This window comes from Archocentrus centrarchus, chromosome 6 (assembly GCF_007364275.1).
Source record: "Archocentrus centrarchus isolate MPI-CPG fArcCen1 chromosome 6, fArcCen1, whole genome shotgun sequence".
Classification (NCBI taxonomy): domain Eukaryota; kingdom Metazoa; phylum Chordata; class Actinopteri; order Cichliformes; family Cichlidae; genus Archocentrus; species Archocentrus centrarchus.
In genome coordinates, this window is record NC_044351.1 from 21,541,841 (window position 1) to 21,561,069 (window position 19,229).

General features: G+C 39.4%; 1 protein-coding gene across 4 annotated transcripts in view; it reads left to right on the forward strand.

Moving 5' to 3' along the window:
• Nucleotides 1-18,204, forward strand: part of b4galnt3b (beta-1,4-N-acetyl-galactosaminyl transferase 3b) — a 30,934-nt gene extending 12,730 nt beyond the window's left edge. For 3 of the 4 annotated variants that reach the window (XM_030731260.1, XM_030731261.1, XM_030731262.1), the window contains exons 2-20: nucleotides 4,006-4,061; nucleotides 4,167-4,250; nucleotides 5,494-5,589; nucleotides 6,561-6,651; nucleotides 6,751-6,851; nucleotides 6,946-7,013; nucleotides 10,468-10,546; nucleotides 10,689-10,755; nucleotides 10,905-11,039; nucleotides 11,207-11,316; nucleotides 11,785-11,885; nucleotides 12,083-12,144; nucleotides 12,244-13,438; nucleotides 14,529-14,788; nucleotides 15,154-15,307; nucleotides 15,412-15,484; nucleotides 15,581-15,734; nucleotides 15,828-15,954; nucleotides 16,446-18,204. In XM_030731260.1, the coding sequence (XP_030587120.1) occupies nucleotides 4,006-4,061; nucleotides 4,167-4,250; nucleotides 5,494-5,589; nucleotides 6,561-6,651; nucleotides 6,751-6,851; nucleotides 6,946-7,013; nucleotides 10,468-10,546; nucleotides 10,689-10,755; nucleotides 10,905-11,039; nucleotides 11,207-11,316; nucleotides 11,785-11,885; nucleotides 12,083-12,144; nucleotides 12,244-13,438; nucleotides 14,529-14,788; nucleotides 15,154-15,307; nucleotides 15,412-15,484; nucleotides 15,581-15,734; nucleotides 15,828-15,954; nucleotides 16,446-16,557 (3,125 nt within the window). In that variant the 3' untranslated portion in view covers nucleotides 16,558-18,204. Of the gene's footprint in view, nucleotides 1-4,005; nucleotides 4,062-4,166; nucleotides 4,251-5,493; nucleotides 5,590-6,560; nucleotides 6,652-6,749; nucleotides 6,852-6,945; nucleotides 7,014-10,467; nucleotides 10,547-10,688; nucleotides 10,756-10,904; nucleotides 11,040-11,206; nucleotides 11,317-11,784; nucleotides 11,886-12,082; nucleotides 12,145-12,243; nucleotides 13,439-14,528; nucleotides 14,789-15,153; nucleotides 15,308-15,411; nucleotides 15,485-15,580; nucleotides 15,735-15,827; nucleotides 15,955-16,445 lie in introns of those variants that run through there. The other variant, XM_030731263.1, reaches the window with a different exon arrangement.
• Nucleotides 18,205-19,229: the final 1,025 nt, after the last annotated feature.

Sequence of the window (19,229 nt, forward strand, 5' to 3'; positions counted from 1 at the left end):
TGTTCATTACCAACCCAGAGAGCTCGGTACCCATTTTAGCATCTATTATTAATGAGTTTGGTCAGATTTCCGGTTACAAAGTTAATTATAACAAATCAGAGGCTCTCCCATTGGGAGATTCTGGGGATTGGACAAGTTCTATCAATCTCCCTTTCAGATGCTCGCCCTCAGGCTTCACCTATTTGGGAATCAGAGTATCCGCAAATATTAAGGACTTGTACAAATTAAATTTCATACCTACTCTGGTGGCAGTTAAAAATGATCTTAATCGTTGGTTCGATCTCCCCCTATCATGGCTGGGCAGGATCAGTCTGGTAAAGATGAATGTGCTCCCTAGAATACTATACCCAATGCAGATGCTGCCACTTATAATTAATAAGAGAACTATTTCTGACATCGAAAGATCTCTTTCAATTTTTATATGGCATGGAAAGAAAGCTAGATTGAAAATGAAGACACTACAGCTGCCAATAAGTGAGGGCGGTCAGGACTTCCCTAACCTTCTTTATTATAATTGGGCCTGCCATGCCCGGATAATATCAGATTGGCTGAAACAATTTTTACATCAGGAGGAGCTCCCCATGGATGCTTGGTGTTGTGCCCCTTTCTCCCCTCTCAGTTTTATCTCAACCAAAATAAGTGAACTTCCTGCTGGGATAAAAAAATAATATCATGGTTAACACATTTAAGATCTGGCGCAATATAACCAGGCATGCTAGCCAGGGAAGGTTTTCAACAGTGCTACAGCCTCTAACTCAAAATAAAGCCTTCTCTCCAGGTGTAGAATTGGGTATATTCAAGGAATGGCACTCAAAGAATTTAAGATTTGTAGCTGATTTATTCAAGGATGGTAATTTTATGTCATTTACACAGCTTCAAACAAAATACAGATTACCAAATAACCACTTTTTTGGTTTTCTCCAGGTGAGACACTTTGTAAAATCGAATTTTACAGCGCCAACAGATCTACCAATAGAAGGCCCACTTGACAGCTTCCTTCTCAAATTTAATACAGCTGCTCAGAATAGCAAGAACTTCATCTCCCGGTTCTATGCTGAATTACACTCTATCTGCCCTGCTGCTGTTAACAGGAATATAGAACTATGGAATAGAGACCTGGAAACTGAACTTGATATCAGTGTATGGTCAAGGGCTTTTGGATCTGTTAAAAAAATGAGTACTTGCAACAGACTCGGAGAGAGTCAGTACAGAATACTACAGCGCACCCCTTACTTTCTAAACAAAATCAACCCCCAAATTTCTCCTCTCTGTGTGAAGTGTAAAAAGGAGGTGGCAACCTTCTTTGACTGCATCTGGCAGTGCCCGTTAATATCCAGATATTGGAAAAATATTACTAGAGAGCTCAGCTCAATTTTCCACAAAAAGCTAAAGGCAGAACCAGTTTTATTTCTTCTAAACGTGCCCACGGGTCAGCTCTCATTATCTGCGGGACAGTTGTCTCTAATGGGCAAACTTCTCCTTCTGGCACGGCGATGTGTTCTGTTCCAATGGATCAGAGAGAAACCCCCTTCAGTAACTCAGTGGTATAGAGAGACATTCAAGGTGTTTCCAATGGAACGTATCAGCGCCACACTAAAGGGCAATGATGATATATTCTATTCTATCTGGCAGCCTTATTTGGCATACCTTCCTTGTGATCTTGCAGACTTCTTGCAAAAGGGGCGACCGCATTTAGTTTTCACAAATAAATCATAGTAATGTAACTTCTTTCCCTGGTAGAGTACCAGTGCAATTTGTGTATGTATGTGCAATTCATGTAATGCATATATTTAGTTATTTTTTTTACTTGTTTCATTCACTTTTGACTGTCTTAACCTGTGCTGAAGGTTTTGTTTTCTTGTTTGTTATTGCAAAAACCAATAAAAAACATATTTTTAAAAAAAAAAAAAAAACATAACGTTCTTTGAGGTAAATACACTATTAGGACAAAAATACTCAGCCACCCACATATTACTCCTAAAAGTGTTGCTCGGCGATGTAAACCCCCACGAAGCTCCCAGCCCACAGTTTTGTTTTTTTGTGTGCTGATATTAATGCCAGAGGAGTTTTGAAACTGCAGTCACTGAGTCAGCAGAGCATTGGTGACTTTTCTGCACTACCCACCTCAACACTCAGCGACTGCGCTCTGTAAGCTTATGTGCTTTGCCATTTAATGGCTGAGTTGCTGTGGTTCCTAAACACCTACGCTTTGCAGTAATAACTGTAATAACTTCAGCTACATACAACTAATCATTTATAATCTGTCTCTCTGCCAAAGCATGCCTTTTGTCCTGTCTCTTGGCTGGTCTTCTTGGAGGTTTCTTCCTGTTAACGAGGAGTTTTTTTCTTCCCACTGTTGTCAAGTGCTTGCTCACAGGCAGTTGTTTGATTATTGGGGTTTTCTCTGTACTATTGTGGGGTCTTTACCTTACAATATAAAGCACCTTGAGCGACGCTATGTAAATAAAATTGAATTGAATTGCAATTACAGGAGTACACTTGAATTTGCTGAGCTCTTTTGAACGACCCATTGTTTCACAAATGTTTCTAAAGACAGACTGCGTGGCTAGGTGCCAGAGGTGTGACACCAAGTTTTTGTCTGTATCGTGTATGTTTAATGATTTGTGAAAACTTGCTCAGTCCATAGTGATCGGCAGATACTTTTTGCCTTCCTTGGTGAGACTCTCCCAGGCTTTTGATGCAGCTACCTGGAGGGTGGTTTGCAGCAAGTGGACTGCACACCAAGCTTGATTGAGATCAGGCGATAGATTGGGCCACTTTGCAGCGCTTCACAGAAACTCTTTGGCTGCTTTCTCTTCCTCAGTAGAAATTTTCATATAATCTGCATGCAGTGCTTCTGTCAGCAAGCAAAACATCTAACGTGCAAAGCTGCTAGCTTCCCTAATACCATAAATACCACAGTGGTTCTGTCACCATATTTGGCATAAGGAATTCCAGTTTTCTTGTTTGTTTGTTTGTTTTGTTCAACAGCCAGCAGAACATATTCTCACAGCTCTGCTCGTTTGGATGTTTTTGTGAACTATAAGCAGTCTGCCCGGTTTTTGGAGGCTTACCAGTGGTTTGTCTCTTGTGGTGAGTTGTCTGAGTTGTGGTAGTGAAGCTTTCATTTTCAACGCAAAGAGATGCACATCTACATCCTGGCAGACTCATTTTTTCCCCCCTTCGCCTTGCAAAGAATTTACCAGTCATCCTTTTACCTCTCATTTTGAGAGACACCTCCACTTCAATTAAAATGCTAACTTTTAACTGCCTGTCAGCTCTTAAACTTTGTGTGAGAGTTTTAGTGTGTGAATTAAAGCTAACATAACACAGAAGCTCAAGACACATTAAGTATCCATTTGACCCGTTACTTTAAAATCTCGCTGGGCACAGTGTATTAAAATTGGCTGGGTAAAGGAGAGCAGCAGTGCTAAGCCAGTAAAAGTGTCCAAAGTAAACAGAATAAACAAAAACACCAAACAGTGACAATGAAGAGACATTTCAAAAATCCCTTCTTTTTTTTTCTGCCATGTATGGAAGCAGCAAACAAGTGAAACCCTGCTGCAATGTCAGCTGCAACACTGAATTTCACAAAACTTTGCACAAAAAGTGGCAGGAAAGAGTTAGTAGGAAGAGCGGATGAGTGCACATGGAGATGAAAAATACTCCTCTCTTGCTTTCCTTATCCACCGCTCTAGAATTACTTGTGCTGCTAAAATTGGCATCCATGTCTCAAGGATGTGTGTTTAGAGATCTCCACCCTGGTGATAATGACAGACCATCACAGGCATCACAGCCGTAACCCCAGTTCATTGCTGACACCACATGCTCTTAAAAAAACACACACACACAAACACCGAGGTTCTGTTTTAAAATACACAGTACCCTGTAATTTGAAAGATGGTGGAAGAAGAAGGAATAATATTTCAACCTATTTCTTGATACTTTCACAAGTTACAAGAAACTGCCCTGCACAGCTCTGACTGTTTTCACCTGTTTTCTCAGATGTAATTTCTAATGCTGACCGCATCAGCTGGAAGAGAGACCTATATGAAGAAAGGGTAAGTATAGTGCATGGAACAAGATGATGTGATGGTGATGGGAGGCTGTGTGCTTTTGCAAAGAGAAAACCAAAGTTAAACCAAGCTTAATATTTGTTTTTACAGTTGAGAAGGGACCATCAGCCACACACTGTCGGTGATACCACTGCTTGGGCTTCCAGTTATGCTCCACAACCCTGGAAACCAGAGGTGTGTGTGTGTGTGTGTGTGTGTGTGTGCAGACAGTGTCTATCCATGTTGATATATCCAGTCTTACCTCTTTTAAACTAATAACCTGCCTGGGCCTGCCCAGTGGTCTCCACCCTCTGTGAATTTTCCTCTGTTTACAGTAAGTTTCCTGTATCAGACTCCACTTCAGAAGCTTCACTGCATTGTGTTGCTGTTCCACATATTTCATGTCAGGTGGAACCGGTTGCTGTTTTGAACAGTGTTGCCTAATTCAACATCAGTATTGCACCAATAAACAGACTGACCTGGCCAAGAGTACAACAGCAATTGTAAATATTATATACATAACCAGTCACACAAATGCAACTGCATGAGCACAGCTTCCAAATTTAGCAGGCAATTCTTGAAAAATATAGCAGGTGAGTTTGAGCAGTAGCAAAAAAATTGAGCTTTACAGCAAAGGAGCCCCTTAAACTCACAGTCACGCAGCCTTTGATCATGGACAAGAATCTACAGCTTTTTTTTGTGAACTTCTTAGCTCCGGTCATGCTAACATTTAACAAACTATCTTGACCGCTACTGAAATCTGATGAGCTACCTGGCTACATTTGGCTGCAGCCTGCAGTGTTCTATCCCTGCACTGCAATCAGCATATGTACACACACACACACATGCAGAGAGATCAGATAACACGGCCTCTTTGGCAGATATCGCGGAGGTTTATGTTTACAGGACATCTGTGCATGTAGTGAGACCCGGCTGCTTCTTCATTTACGTGTTCACGTTCCAGTGTTTCTTATTGACTTTCACTGAGCTGATTTAAAGTGGAAAAAAGAAAACTAACTTATATTGTTGCTCCAATTTTTGTCCTTGGGCGTGTAAATACAGTGTATTTACAGTAAGCGCATATTTGTTCCTCCAGATTGTACAGAAAATATATTTCCTCATCAGAAGAAAAAAAGAACAAAATGCTCTCTGTATGCTTCTAGACTATTGAACTTAAAGGAGAAAATATGTTTTGTAATTTCTGCAATCTGAATCTCTGAATAACACATTAATAGCAGGAAGAAGTGTGGATTACTGTCAAGTGGTATCTAAGGAAGTGTATTTGTTGATTTAAGTTTGTTAGAAGCCAGATTCTTGATTATCTAACTGCTGAATTGCTGCAGCACACCCAACCACACATACACACACACACACATACACCCACACACACACACTGCTGTGTTAACATCATTGTCAACTCTCTCGTGCCTCCCTGCAGTATATGGGACAGGCCAATCTGCATGTGTTTGAGGACTGGTGTGGCAGCTCTACGGCTGATCTTCGCAAAAATCTGCATTACCCGCTTTACCCCCATGTGAGTCAAAATGCCTAACGTCAGGAGGAGCATTCACAAGACTACAAGCAGCATTTAAAAATGACAGAAAAACACAATACACAAAGAATCATTAAACATTTTGGCAAGAATCATAAAAAAATTTGGGGGCAGTTTGGAGTTAATTTCATTTGAATGGCTCATAGGGCATAAATGCAGATTAGTGTAATATTTAAAGTTAAGTATTTACTGGATTGTGAGTTGTAAAAAGGGGAGAGAGAGGTAGTTGTTCATTAATCTTGCTTAACTGATAATTTACATATTTAGCCACTGTGGCCCGTGTGTGACCAAATATATGCAGACCAAATGGCATTCCCACCTGGCTCAAATGTACCTAGAGATAATTAGGAAATGTTAGGATGCCAACACACCATATGTATGTAAAGCGGCACAGGTGAGCATTGTAAACATTATACCTGCTGTACATAATTATTTTAGCACTGATTCCTTTAGTCGTTCTGTGGCACTTTCTAACAATCTAATTGTGCTGGTTTAGCTTTTATATGTAAAAATATTAACATACTTTGTTTTAACAGGATACAATACAAAGGATACAAATATACGTTTTTTTTTCCTTTTAAGTTTCACGTGTAGAATTACAGAAAAGTTAAGGTGTGAATAAATTAAGATACATTTTATTTTGGATTTAAGGAATGGGTTTCTGAGTTGAGGCAGAAATTCTTTTAGTTTTTGCACAAGAGCACACCATCACCACTGCATGACCCAGAGGTATCACCTCCTGTTGCATGTAATGCTCCAGTATGTCTCCATACTGAATGGTGGCTGGGTGTGAAGGAAGTGCACTTGTGCAAACGCACTCACACATACACATTGTTTTTACTCAGTGGATTCTACATCCTCACGCCAGATCCTCATGTTCCTGAGCTCAAGATGTTTGCTCACTTTGAGTCACTGTCCTGGCTGATTCTCTTTGTCTTTCATTACTCCTTTAGTCCAGAATCACGGTGCGGAAGTTGGCCGTCTCTCCTCAGTGGACCAACTATGGGCTCAGGATATTTGGTTATCTTCATCCATATGCTGATGGTACTTTTTCGTTTTGTTCATTTTCTATAGTCCATGCGTGTTATACTGTACAGACTCATCCTGTCTCACTTTGTTTGCTTTCTTCTTCCTTTGTCTCAGGAGATTTTGTGTTTGCTGTGAGCTCTGATGATAACTCTGAATTCTGGCTCAGCACAGATGACTCTCCCCTTAATTTGCAGTTACAGGCATGGGTTGGAAGGGTATGCATTTTAGCATCTTCTCATGTGATGCAGGGTAAATTTCTCCTGCTAGTCTCTGTAACATTTCTTTGAATGTTTCATTTTAATTTCCTAGACAGGAAAAGAATGGTCTGCCCCGGGTGAGTTTGAGAAGTATGCCAGTCAGAACTCCAGACCAGTTCGGTGAGCTGAAACCAACAACTGAGACCAACAGTGGGCCTCATTCACAAACAGTGTATACAAACATCTGTACCTAACCTGTGCATATGAACATTACATGCACAAATCTGTGTTTCATTGATATTTTAGACGTGCACAGACTAAATGTACAAACAAATGGTGAAGGCCTGGCTGTTTTCGAAAACGTAAACACACATCCTTAAACTTAATTACAAGTTGTACTACTGATAATAATAACAGTAATAGCATAGTAGTAGTAGTATAGTTTATATATTTTTATTTTTAATAGAAAAATAGCAACATATGCAGCCATGTTCAACATGCACAGGGTAAGAACATTTCTTACCCTTGTTAGTGAATGAGGCCCAGTGTGAGTGATGTAATACTGCACTGTGTGTGTAGATAGGCTGCAAATTCCATTTACTTAAATTGGACGGTTTGAAATCTTACATTCACAGCCAACCCAACACCAACACCTGTCATGAGACATTAATATTAATCAACGATAACCTGAGTAAATACAAAATACAGTTTTTAATTGATTACTTCAGTTATTAAGGGACAGAAAGCTATCCAAATTACCTGGCCCTATGTGGAAAAAGTAACTGCTCCCAAAACTTAGTAACTGATTGTGCCACCCTTGGTAGCAAGCATTGTAGATATAATGTGCTGGATTCTGGACAAATTGTCCTGTCATGGTTTAGCTAATCCTATAATTACAGCATTGAGTTGTCTAAGGTGTTTGATATGAATGGATGCACCAAGCTCAGTTAATTTGGGACCACTCTGTGTACAGATGTATTTGTGCGTACTAAATCCAGCATAAACAATGTTTTTTTTTCCAATAAAAATCTTTCAAATTTACAACGTTGAGGAACTAAAATGAGGTTTTAGTTGTTTAGTCAATACCAGAAATAAAGACTGAAACTCTTTAATATTGTAGCTTGAGCATTTATCTGAAGAGGAAGGGAAAAAAAAGGTATATGCCTTGTTTCATGTCTAGAGCAGTGAGTTCACAGAAAATTTAAAGATCAGGAATTAAGATCAGCACATTTTTTTGCACATGACTGGGTTGTGTGAATATTTTTTATCTAAAATGTGTGTGGCATCTATGCTAGTGCCAGGATATACAGAATTACCCTAAATCCACAATAATGTAAATATTTAAAGAATGTTAATGTCTACACAAAGGCTTTGTTTTGAGATACTCAAGGAGAATCCATCTATAGGAGAGAGGCCTTTACAGTCAGGTCATACCAGGTCATAAAATAAGTTAAATTTCAACCTGAGATGAATATCCTATATCTGTATTAAAGTCCTCAGTCCGTATTAGTTCTTTGTTGCATCCTTGTCATTGTAGAGGTCATCGTTGTCATTGATTATTCTCCTGCCTTTAGTTTATGTTATGTTCATATTTCATGTCACGTCATAGTTTGTGTTACAAGTTCTTAGTCTGTGCTGCTGGCTCCTAACCAACCCTTGTTGTTGCTCACCAAATAAAGCCAAATCTTGAATTCAGCTCTCACCTCTGAGTCCTGCATTGGGGTCCTCTGCCTTGCCTGTCACAGCAGTACATGACAGTTGCTCCCTTCAGTCTCTTTTTTAGCAGATAAAATGCATGCTCTGTAGGTTTTAAGCCAGGAAACTGACTAGACCAGTCTAAACCCTTCCACTTCCTGTCACTAACTCACTGGTGAAACCCTTTGTAGGTTTGCCAGTGTGTGATGGGTTATTATCTTGCTGCAAGATCTCCCAACCAGTTTGGTTGCATCTTTAAATTGATAGCCAATTTTCCAGTAAAACCTCTGCACTTTTTTTAAGTCTTCTGCCAACAGTAGATTGTTGCTGATGTTACTAACAGTTGTTTTAGTGTTTTTCTTCACAACACTTACAACTGCTGTTGTTTTTCCTTAGTCTACTTTGTTCAACACCTGTGACACCAGTGACAACTTTGTTCTTCAGGACATTCCAAATGGTTGTACTGGCTATGGCCAATGTTTGTTCAGTGGCTCTGATTGAGTTTCCATCTTCTGTCAGTTTCACAGTTGCTTGTTTTTCATCCATAAACAGCTCTCCTTGGTTTTGATGTTAGTTACTCCTCTAACTGATCTTTTGTCTCTTATTCATCTTTTAATGTCAAACCCAAATGTTTTCAGTCTACAGGAGGGGAGTGTAGCTCTTACAGGGTGTATCAAAATAGCTAAAGAGGACCACATAGGAAAGAAAAGGAGAAACTGTTTTAAAATGAGCAACTACATAAGAGCGCATTTTATTTCCTAACATTAATAAACTGTTAAGCACAGAAACTGGGAAGAGGGCAATATTTTTAAAACAATCCTTTTATGAAGTAGGGCCGGGAGTCAGAAGATTCCTAACTAAATGACTTAAAAAAAACAAAACAGCATGCTAAATAGGAAATTTATAAGATAAGAACTAAGAACCTATGACCCTAAAGAGATTGAAATTTCATTTCATTTCCAAAACTATTTTAGAAATCTGTAAAGCCACCCTCTGTCAGCTGATGCTGACCAAATGAGAGACACTGGATTTACCAGCAATTGGGAGGAACCAGAATGATATCCTGACTTAACCCATTACAAAAACAGAAATAGAGAAAGCAGTCAGTAGATTAAAAACAAATAAATCTCTCGTTAGAGTCGTACAAAACCACTTAGACCATTACTCAAATCGTCATTTACTGCTGGGAAGATTGTGGTGTTGTGCTAACACACACCTGAATGCTCCAGAGCAGCAAAGTGCCAAAATGTCTGCTTTCATTGAGGTGGACACACCTGCTTATGACTAATTAATCAAGTACTTCTGCATTTTGGTTTCATTTCTGTTAAATAAATAATGAGCATGTAAAACATGTAATGTTTTGTATTTCCTCTGAGGTTGTGTTTACTATGTCCTGATATGTAAAACCTTAGAATTTGAAGAGGGTTTCTATTTACCATGACTTTATGTGGAGATGCAGAAATAAAAACTTGATCGGTAAAGGTAAACCAAAACAAGCAAGGAGAATTTGAGTATCCAGGTGTGTTACCAGTAGAACTCCCAGCACCTTTTGCAACTCAGTTTCTTGCTTTTTAGAATTAAATCATTGCATGGCCTGGCTCAGTCCAGATGAAAAAGGAAAAAAAAAAATCTTCTTTTATCACTTCATTTTAGGTTTTATTACAAGCATTTTATCTCTGTTGTTTGGTTCCAAGAATCCAATACTCTAAAGGAGATTAAATGTGCTTTATAAATTAAAAAAAAATAATAATAATAATAGAAAAAGAAACTGCTTGTTGAGCCATTGTGGAGTGAGAGATTTCTATCTGACCAAAAGAGTTGCAGTAGCATTTTGGGACTTGTGTACATTCAGCACTTAAAGGTTTGAGATTGTCTTTGGATAAAGAGTTTATATTGTCTTTTGTTATGACTATAACGTGGTACCTTTGCTGTTTGACAGGCTGTCTGCTCAGATGAGATACTTTTTTGAAGTTATTCACAAGCAAAACGACAGAGGGACTGACCACGTGGAGGTGGCGGTAAGTAGTTAGATTCAGCAGTCCCAGAAAATGTCCTCTTATGCTCTCTCATCTCATTTCATTATTTCCAACTCTCGCGCCAAGTATGTGCTCTTTTTCATGTTCAGTGTGGGTAAAAAACTTTTGGTTTTTGTTGTCACAGTGGCTCCACTTGGACCAAGACAGTTCATTTATGATTATTGAATCCAAGTACATCTCCCTTTATACTGGTAAGTATACATATCATTCCTGGTGCCTCAAAACACATCACTCAGAATGAATCTTTATGAGTCTTGAAGATTCATTCTTCAAAGGTGCTCAAAAGTCTCTTTTTTGTATTTTTTTGGTGCAGTTAATACTTCTAATGCTCTGTCTTTAGATGAGTCAGCCCTGTTGATGAATGATGTTTCCCACATACCACAAACAGCTGCAAGCCACTGGCACACCCCCACAAAACAGCGCAGCGCTGAGGCAGATATGCTAATTGAAGATCGGCGAGATTCATTCTACAAAGGTTAGCCACGTCTCTCGGTTGCTTCACCACACAGCAGATTCATCAGCTGTCTGTTTCCTAGCATCCCGGATGCAAGTACTGTGCAAGTTATTTCCTTTTACTGAATGCACAAAGTAATCATGCCTCTTATCTCTGTGTTGTTTTTTGGTTTTTTTCTCTCTCTCTAGTGCATATGTTAAACAGCAAGTTCCTACAAGGTGTTCTTCCTGATTGCACATACAAACCCTCTTACACAATCAAAGACTTGCCTTTGCATCGTTATCAAGGACTCCAGTTTGTATGTATTTGTTGTGTTGATAGTTTGTTTATCTCACTTCCTTTTCTGCTATATAAGCACCATATACCATTATTGTAGAAAGGTTACAGATTTATTTCTGAAAGTTTTTGTTTGTGCAAGAGACAAAGAAAGGCCTCCCAGTGAGGAACATTGGGAATATAAGAAGCTTTTTCCATATTGTATGACATTCTCGTACTTTACATTTAATGTATCCCTGTTATGCTGAGTTATGTTGTCTATTTGGGGCCTCTAAATTGCACATGCATACTTAATGTCTCCTGTGGACCCATATAAAAGAAACGAAAGCTAACTGCTGATTCTAATTTTTCTCCTATTGATTTTATTACTATTGCCGAAATCTAGTTATTTGCAGTGACGTCCTGGAGTTCCTGATGGTTGCCTCCAGGATTGTACACTGTCATTTACTGGCCAAGTAATACAGCCTGTCATTTCATTTCATATCCTCAGGTCCACTTGTCCTACATCTACCCAAATGACTACACTCGACTAACACACATGGAGATGCAGACCAGCTGCTTCTACTCTGAGAGCTCTTACTACCTGAAAATGTGAGAAAAAACATGTCAAATATTATTACTGTAAAACTGTGCAATAACTTCAAATTCTCACAGCAGGTCAGAGTTGAACTAGATGTAGTTTAACAGTATAACCAAGTGAGGGGGCTATATCATTCATCCTTTTGTTTTGTTTTTTTAAGTCATCTCTAAAACATAACACAAAGTAAATTGGCTTCTATCATGTCAAGGTTCGGCTTCTCCAGATACATGAAACTTGACCGTCCAAAAGAAAGAGAACGTTTAAACAGAGGTATGTTTTACTTTTGTTTGTTTTTTCATATAAGCAAATTAAAGCTGCTTACATTGTCAGTCCATTTAACTCTCCTTTTCTTTATCTGGTGTATGTTAGATTTCAATTTCCAGGGATGGAAACGGATCCAAGATAAGGTGCATTTCCACAATGAGACCTATGAAAAAAAAAAGGAAGTCAAGTTAGATGATGTGGATAATGGCCATTTAAGAGACTATGGAGATGAATATAATTATGTTCAAAACGGCAGGCGCAAGCTCTTCTCCTTGGTTGTCCAAAAATCTAACAACACATTGGGTAACTCTTCATATACAAGACTGCGCAGAGACATGTTGGAGAAGAGGGAAAATAATGGAAATTTGTCTCAGTCTCAGTCAGCGCTAAAGCAAGGCTTAGCACATAACCTGCAACAAAATCATACAGAGTTACAAAAAGAGGGCCCAGTTAAAAAACCAGAACAGATTCAACCAAAGCTACAGTTGAAACAAGTAGAAAGACAAAAGGTAAAATCACCTCTGAGACCAGAACAAGCTAATCCGCTGATACTGGATAACAAAAAACAGCTTAAAGAAAAGTCAGTTGTCCAATCAGAGCAACTTGACTCTAAACAGCATCGGATCCAGAAAACGAACCATTCCCAAATCCAGCGAGTCAAATCCTCACAGCTTCAGAACCTACAGAGGAATAATCCACATCCTGAAAAACCCATCCTGGCCAAGCAGCGGAGGTTTGTAACCAGAGAGAAGGAATTTGTACTGCCCAACAACAAACGTTTTACCCCTAGCAAAAGAAATTTCAGCCGCCCGCTTGTGAGATCAAATCAAAGGGACTCGAATGTCAGAAAAAGGCTCACAGATAAGGAGATAGAGCTGAATATGCCTCTACAGCAAGATTTAGAAAATAGCATCCCTAGAGCTAAGAAAAGTGCTAAAGCGAAAATGGACAAAAAGTGGATGGATAAGAAAAAAGAGAGGGCCCAAGGGAGGGAGGAAGATGAGGTCTACAACAGGGCTAAGAGAAGGAGAAACACCACAGAGGATGAGAGAGACTACCTATGGAGAAGACAAGGAGAGTTTGACAATGCTGATGATGAGGATCTTGCACCTGCACCAGTTGTTGACATTCAGGTCAACTGGAACCAAACCTTCCAGGCCAGCCCCCTGGACCTTCAGGCACAGCGTTCAGATTGGATCAACCTACAATGCAACATCTCTGGAAACCTGCTGCTCCACTCCAATGATGCTTTGGACATAGTCAAGACGTTCATGGATAAATTGAATGCAAAGCATCATGGGTAAGTTGTATGTCTAGGGATCTGTTTGTGGCAAATGTTAGTCTCATTAGATTTAGGGTTGGACATGGTCAGCAACCACAGTGTGACATATACACAATGCTCAGTTGGTACTGAGTGGCCCAAATTGTGCCAAGAAAATATCCCCTGCACCATTACACCAGCAGCAGCCTGAACCGTTACTTCAAGTCAGGATGGACCCATGGATTCATGTCGTTTACGCCAAACTGTGACCCAACCATCTAAATGTCACAGGAGAAACTGAGACTCATGAAACTAGACAATGTTTTTACATTCTTCTATTGTCCAATTTTGGTGAGCCCAAATGAATTCTAGCCTCAGGTTTCCTGTTCTTAGTTGACATGAACAGAACCTAGTGTGGTCTTCTGTTGCTGTAGCCCATCTGCTTCAAGGTTTGATGTGCTGCACATTCTTGGATGCTCTTCTGCATACCTTGGTTGCAATGAGTGGTTATTTGAGCTACTGTTGCCTTACTATCAGAATGAAGCACTCTGGCTATTCTGACCTCGAGCAACAGCAAGGCATTTTCTCACAGGGACCTGCTGCTCACTGGATATTTTCTCTCACTAAATTCTAGAGATTGTTGTGTGGGAAAATCCCAGTAGATCAGCAGTTTCTGAAATACTCAGACCAGACTGTCTGGCACCAACAACCACACCATGTTCAAAGTCATTTAACTTGAACTTCAGCCAGCTGCCTTGGCCATGTCTACTTGCCTGAACACATTGAGTCTCTTCCATGTGATTGGTTGATTAGATATATTTGCATTAATGAGCAGTCGAGCACGTATACCTAATAAAGTGGCTGTTAAGTGTAAGTATGCAAAAATATTACACTGACAAGAGCCAGTTTGTAGCATCATGAGAACATTTACTTTTGTTGCTTTTTTAGTATTGTTTACATATGTGATTGAATAAATTGTGTAGTTTCAGGATTAAGTCTAAATATCCTGTAAGTCTGTGCCTGTAAGGTCATACCATTTTGAATCAGCTGATAAAATTGTATAAAACTTTTGTGCACTTCCTTTACAGCATGTTCTACTTTGGTTTTGTTGCTCTGATTGATCTTGCAGGCAGTTTAAGTTGGTAAGAGTGGTTAACGTGGTGAAGCGTGCGGATAGGTTCCAGGGCAGCCGCTACCTTCTGGAGCTGGAGCTCAAAGATGTGAATGGCCAGCTGCTGCGTTTATCACAGTACATCTATGCTCTGGTTCACCATGGTGGGCTGCGCAACAGGGACTTTAGCTTCAAGCAGTCACAACGTGAGGTGTTGCTCTGCAACCCGGTGGGCTTCCACTGGAATCCTGTTGCCACGGTCCACTTCGTAGTACCAGGTACTGTATACTGACTTTAAGTGGGTGATTCCATATAATCAGTAATGTGTTAATATAGCAGAGCTTTTCTTTATTAATGCAGTGAACTTGGCCAGCATGGCAAGCCTGTTAAAGTCAAGATTTGTCAATGCGTTTGCTGTCGAATACACTTCTACACTACTGTTATCGTACTGCTCATGGTAACAATCTATGTTTTCTTTGAGAATGAACAGCTTTAATCAACAGTAAAGGTCAAAACATGTCTGCCAAATGAAAGCCCTGATTGCGGTTCTGGCTGATTATGGCAGAGTTTTCTCTGTATGTACGTTCATATAAGCCATCCAGTCACTATTCTGCGATGTCATTTGTCTGTATGCCTTTTTCAGTAAAAAACCAGGCTAAATGGGTGCAGCAGCTGATTACTGACATGGAGGAACTGTTCAGAAAATCTAGAGATGCTAACTTCAACCTCATAATCACTGACTACAACAGCACTGACATGGATGTGAGGAAAGCTCTTCAGAAGTCCTCACTTCCCAGGTGTGTCTCTGTGTGTTTTTGAGTCCATTTTATAGGCAATACAAGCCTATCACAAAGTATTCATGATCTGACTGAGCTGTATCTATGATTGTGAAAATTATCAGCTACCAGTATGTGAAGCTGAGTGGAAACTTTGAGCGCTCTGCTGGTCTGCAAGCAGGTATCGATCTGATAACTGTGAGTACTGCAGCATCTCTTGGCAATGAAGCATTAAGCATAGATGTCAGTAGTAAATTTCTTGAATTTGATCTTTCCAATCTCACTCTGCCTTAGGATGATCACAGCATTGTGTTTCTTTGTGACCTCCACATCCAATTTCCTCCCTCAATCATTGATACCATCAGAAAGCACTGTGTGGAAGGATACATGGCCTTTGCGCCCATTGTCATGAGACTGGACTGCGGTGCTACACCTTTAGAAGCCAGAGGTGGGAACTGGGAACAGATAGCCCCCCCCCCCCCCTTTTTTTTTTTATACTATGAAAATGATTTTTGTATGTGACTTTCTGTCTATATTGTAGGTTACTGGGAGGTCAATGGTTTTGGCCTGCTGGGGATCTATAAGTCAGATCTGGACAAAGTGGGAGGAATGAACACCAAGGATTTTACTGAGCGCTGGGGAGGAGAGGACTGGGAGCTTCTCGACAGGTTTCTAACGTTTCTAAATGGATGGATTTGTTTTAAAGTTTTTGCATCTACTTCATCTATTGAGAGAAATTAGACAAAGCAATGCACCTTCAAAGTAAGAAGCAAACTGGTTAAACGGTTGTTGGTAAAGACGAAGAACAGATGGACACACATACAAACCTTTCTTGATTTACAACAGCAATGTTTCTTCAACCATACAGGTGTAAGCAATGCCAACAAAAGATGTTGCTTCTTTCAACTGGCCAAAAATCTTTTCCTTCCAGTTTGAGCTGCTTTTATTCTTGAATGCAATCATGCAGCAAACTTTAGGAACACACGTTTTGAGGCACATACTCAAATATTTTTTTATGCTTCTAACTACAAAACTGGTGATATCTGTTTTAACTGGGATTCAACCTGTTATTTTACTTACCTACATATTTGAAGCTACAAGCTTTGAAAGCTTGTAGTCCAGGTTGAGTGAACACTCTCTATTCTGTTTTCCTCCCTAGGATCTTACAGGCAGGTCTGGAAGTGGAAAGGATCTACTTGAGAAACTTTTTCCACCACTATCACTCCAAACGTGGCATGTGGAACCGGCGAATGTCAACAAGCCCCAGGTGACCCTATCACCTGCATCTGCACAGTGACATCGCCACGGATACAACCATGGCAACCGGAGCACTTTAAGGCCAGAGCGTGATTCATGTTATTTAACGGTAATACCTGCTGACTGTTACAGAGAGGAGCATAGGATCCGGTGCTGTCTTTGTTCACTCAAGCTTTGTGAAGCAGGTGGCAGCGCTGAAGGTCATTGCTTAGGAGATACTACTGATATGTTCAGAGTTTATTTAATTGGATATACTGTGGACTACAAACAGGGTACTGGCTAATGAGTTCCAATGACTGTACAATTCAATACATGAGGATACTGCTGTGCACAGTGTTGCTGACCAAGACCATGATCTGCACTATGGGCTGTAAGAAAATGCCCTAATCTGAAGACAAAACTGGATTCCATGGATGTAAGCTCACAAGTGACCCTTATCATAAGCATCACTATTGCACATGGGTCTTAACTTGGGGGGGGGGGGGGTATTTTCTTTGTGACAAAAAAAAGAATTTTACTGTAGATTGTGTGTATGGTGAAAGACAGCCTTTATTTGCAATGTTGTAAATTACAGAAAACTTTCTATTTATTGAATAGATGTGGTGTTTTTCCCCATTGTGTTTAATTAAACAGACACATACCTCAGTTTACCTTCAAAGTGCCCTCCCCTCATTGTGCTCATCATATTTAAGTGTGCGTTCTTCTCTGCTGTGACTGTTACTTGGGTACTGAGGACCTTTTTACAGACAAATCCGAAAATGCCTTAAACTGAAAAAAAGTACATTTTTAAGTGATTTTTAATGATTGTCATTTAGTTGTTTTTAAGGAAAATTGTTTTAAAACTGTCTTTAATTCGGACAGATTTGTGCCTTTTTTGCCCAATGCACAGACCTTAAATAATTGCATCATATCAACACGCATTAGTGTGAGAGTATGTTTTCCATTTCTGCCCATTCTCCTTACACTGCCACTTACCAAAAATAACAAAACTACGTTTTGAATTCTGTCTTTTTTCATGCTCGTATTATTTCCTTTAGATATATTTGCTGTACTTTATAGTTTTCCATCAATGAGTCAAACTTGGGGTTGTTTTCTTTTTTTTTTTTGCTCCCTTCCTAAAGTTTTCATTTCTGTCAGCACAGTAATTTCACAAGTGTAATTACTGAGTGAAATTATTGTGTCTCTTTGTCATGCTGTTACATTGTTACTTACATTGTTTGACTAATGGCAGTGTTTTCTCATTTTTCACATTCCAGTTCAGCAAATTAGTTGTGCTCCTTTTATCATATTCTGGGAAAATAACTAATAAGTGGTGAACTATTGGACATTTAAGGTAATGAAGACAGTTCAAATGTGACTTTGATATGGTTTTGATTTCATAACACTGCTAAGAGTGGTACGGTGTGTTTGTGTTTTGTTTCCTTTTACGAGAGTTGAATCTTTTGAAATTTGCTTTGTGGTTTTGCTGGAGTGGTGCATACTTTCCCCTTTCCTTCTTTACACTCCTTCACAGCTGACTGTTTTAAAATACCTCATCCCTGTCTTTATGCTGGAAATAGGTTCTCCATTAATGTACTGCTCTGGAGCATTTTCTCTCAGGGACAGGTGTTTCCATATTACACTACCTTGACAAATTTGACAATTAAATGTCTCTAAAATGTGTTGGTTTTGATTACTGTGTGGTTTGTAATAGCTGTAATACAGTGTGATAAAATGGACTGGAACTTTATTTTTTATATACAGCACCTACTGTATCTACTCAGTTGAGCACTCAAAGCACTTTGTGCTAATAATTCACCCAAACACATTCATACAGCACTTTATCTATACCTAAATGTTTTTCTAACATTCACACACACTCACATAGAGCCCATCAGGGAAGACTCTGGAGCCAGGGATCAAACCACCAACCTTTCAACTAGAAAATAACCTGCTCTACTTCTTGAGCCACAGCAGCTTTAGCAAGTAAGTAATGAACTGAGACAACTTCTAAATGAAAAAAAAAGGAGTATTCTGGCTGCTAATTGAATTACCTTTGGACTGAAACAGCGCTTCCTGTGCACGTGGTTTCACATTACGCTTGATGGGTTTCAATGTACAGTTAGTAAAGTTATCGTAACTTTGATCTCATTGGTATGTCTCAATATACACTCATCAGCCACTTTATTAAGTGTACATTTTCAACTAATTCTAAATCTATCCAGCCATCTGTTGTCTGTCTATCTGCTGATCTACTGGGTTTTTAATGCAGCCTTATTCTTGTAAAGGTAGAAATACAAACTAGCAGACTAGTTTCTGTGGTTTGTTTAGTCCTGAGACTGGACACTGTGGTGCTTCTGGGTCACAGTCAATTATCTCAGAGCTTTTATGCATAGGGACCACTGTGATACTGAATAAAGAACATTACACAGTAAAAGTAGCATTGTCAGTCTTACAAAAATGCTTTCCATCACCCTTAGATACTTAAGTCTGCTGACTCCATCAGCACACTTTTTTTAAAGGTTGTCCTGTCTGGCAGCTTTTGCAATGAGAATAATGATCTGAATGCAATGTTGTGCCCAACATATTAGCTTTTACAGGAAGAGCTCTATAAATTCTCTATAGGCTCCCCTTGCTAAAGTTTTTCTTTTATTTATTTATTTATTCATTTCTGTTATTATTTACACAATTGCATGTGTAATGTGAT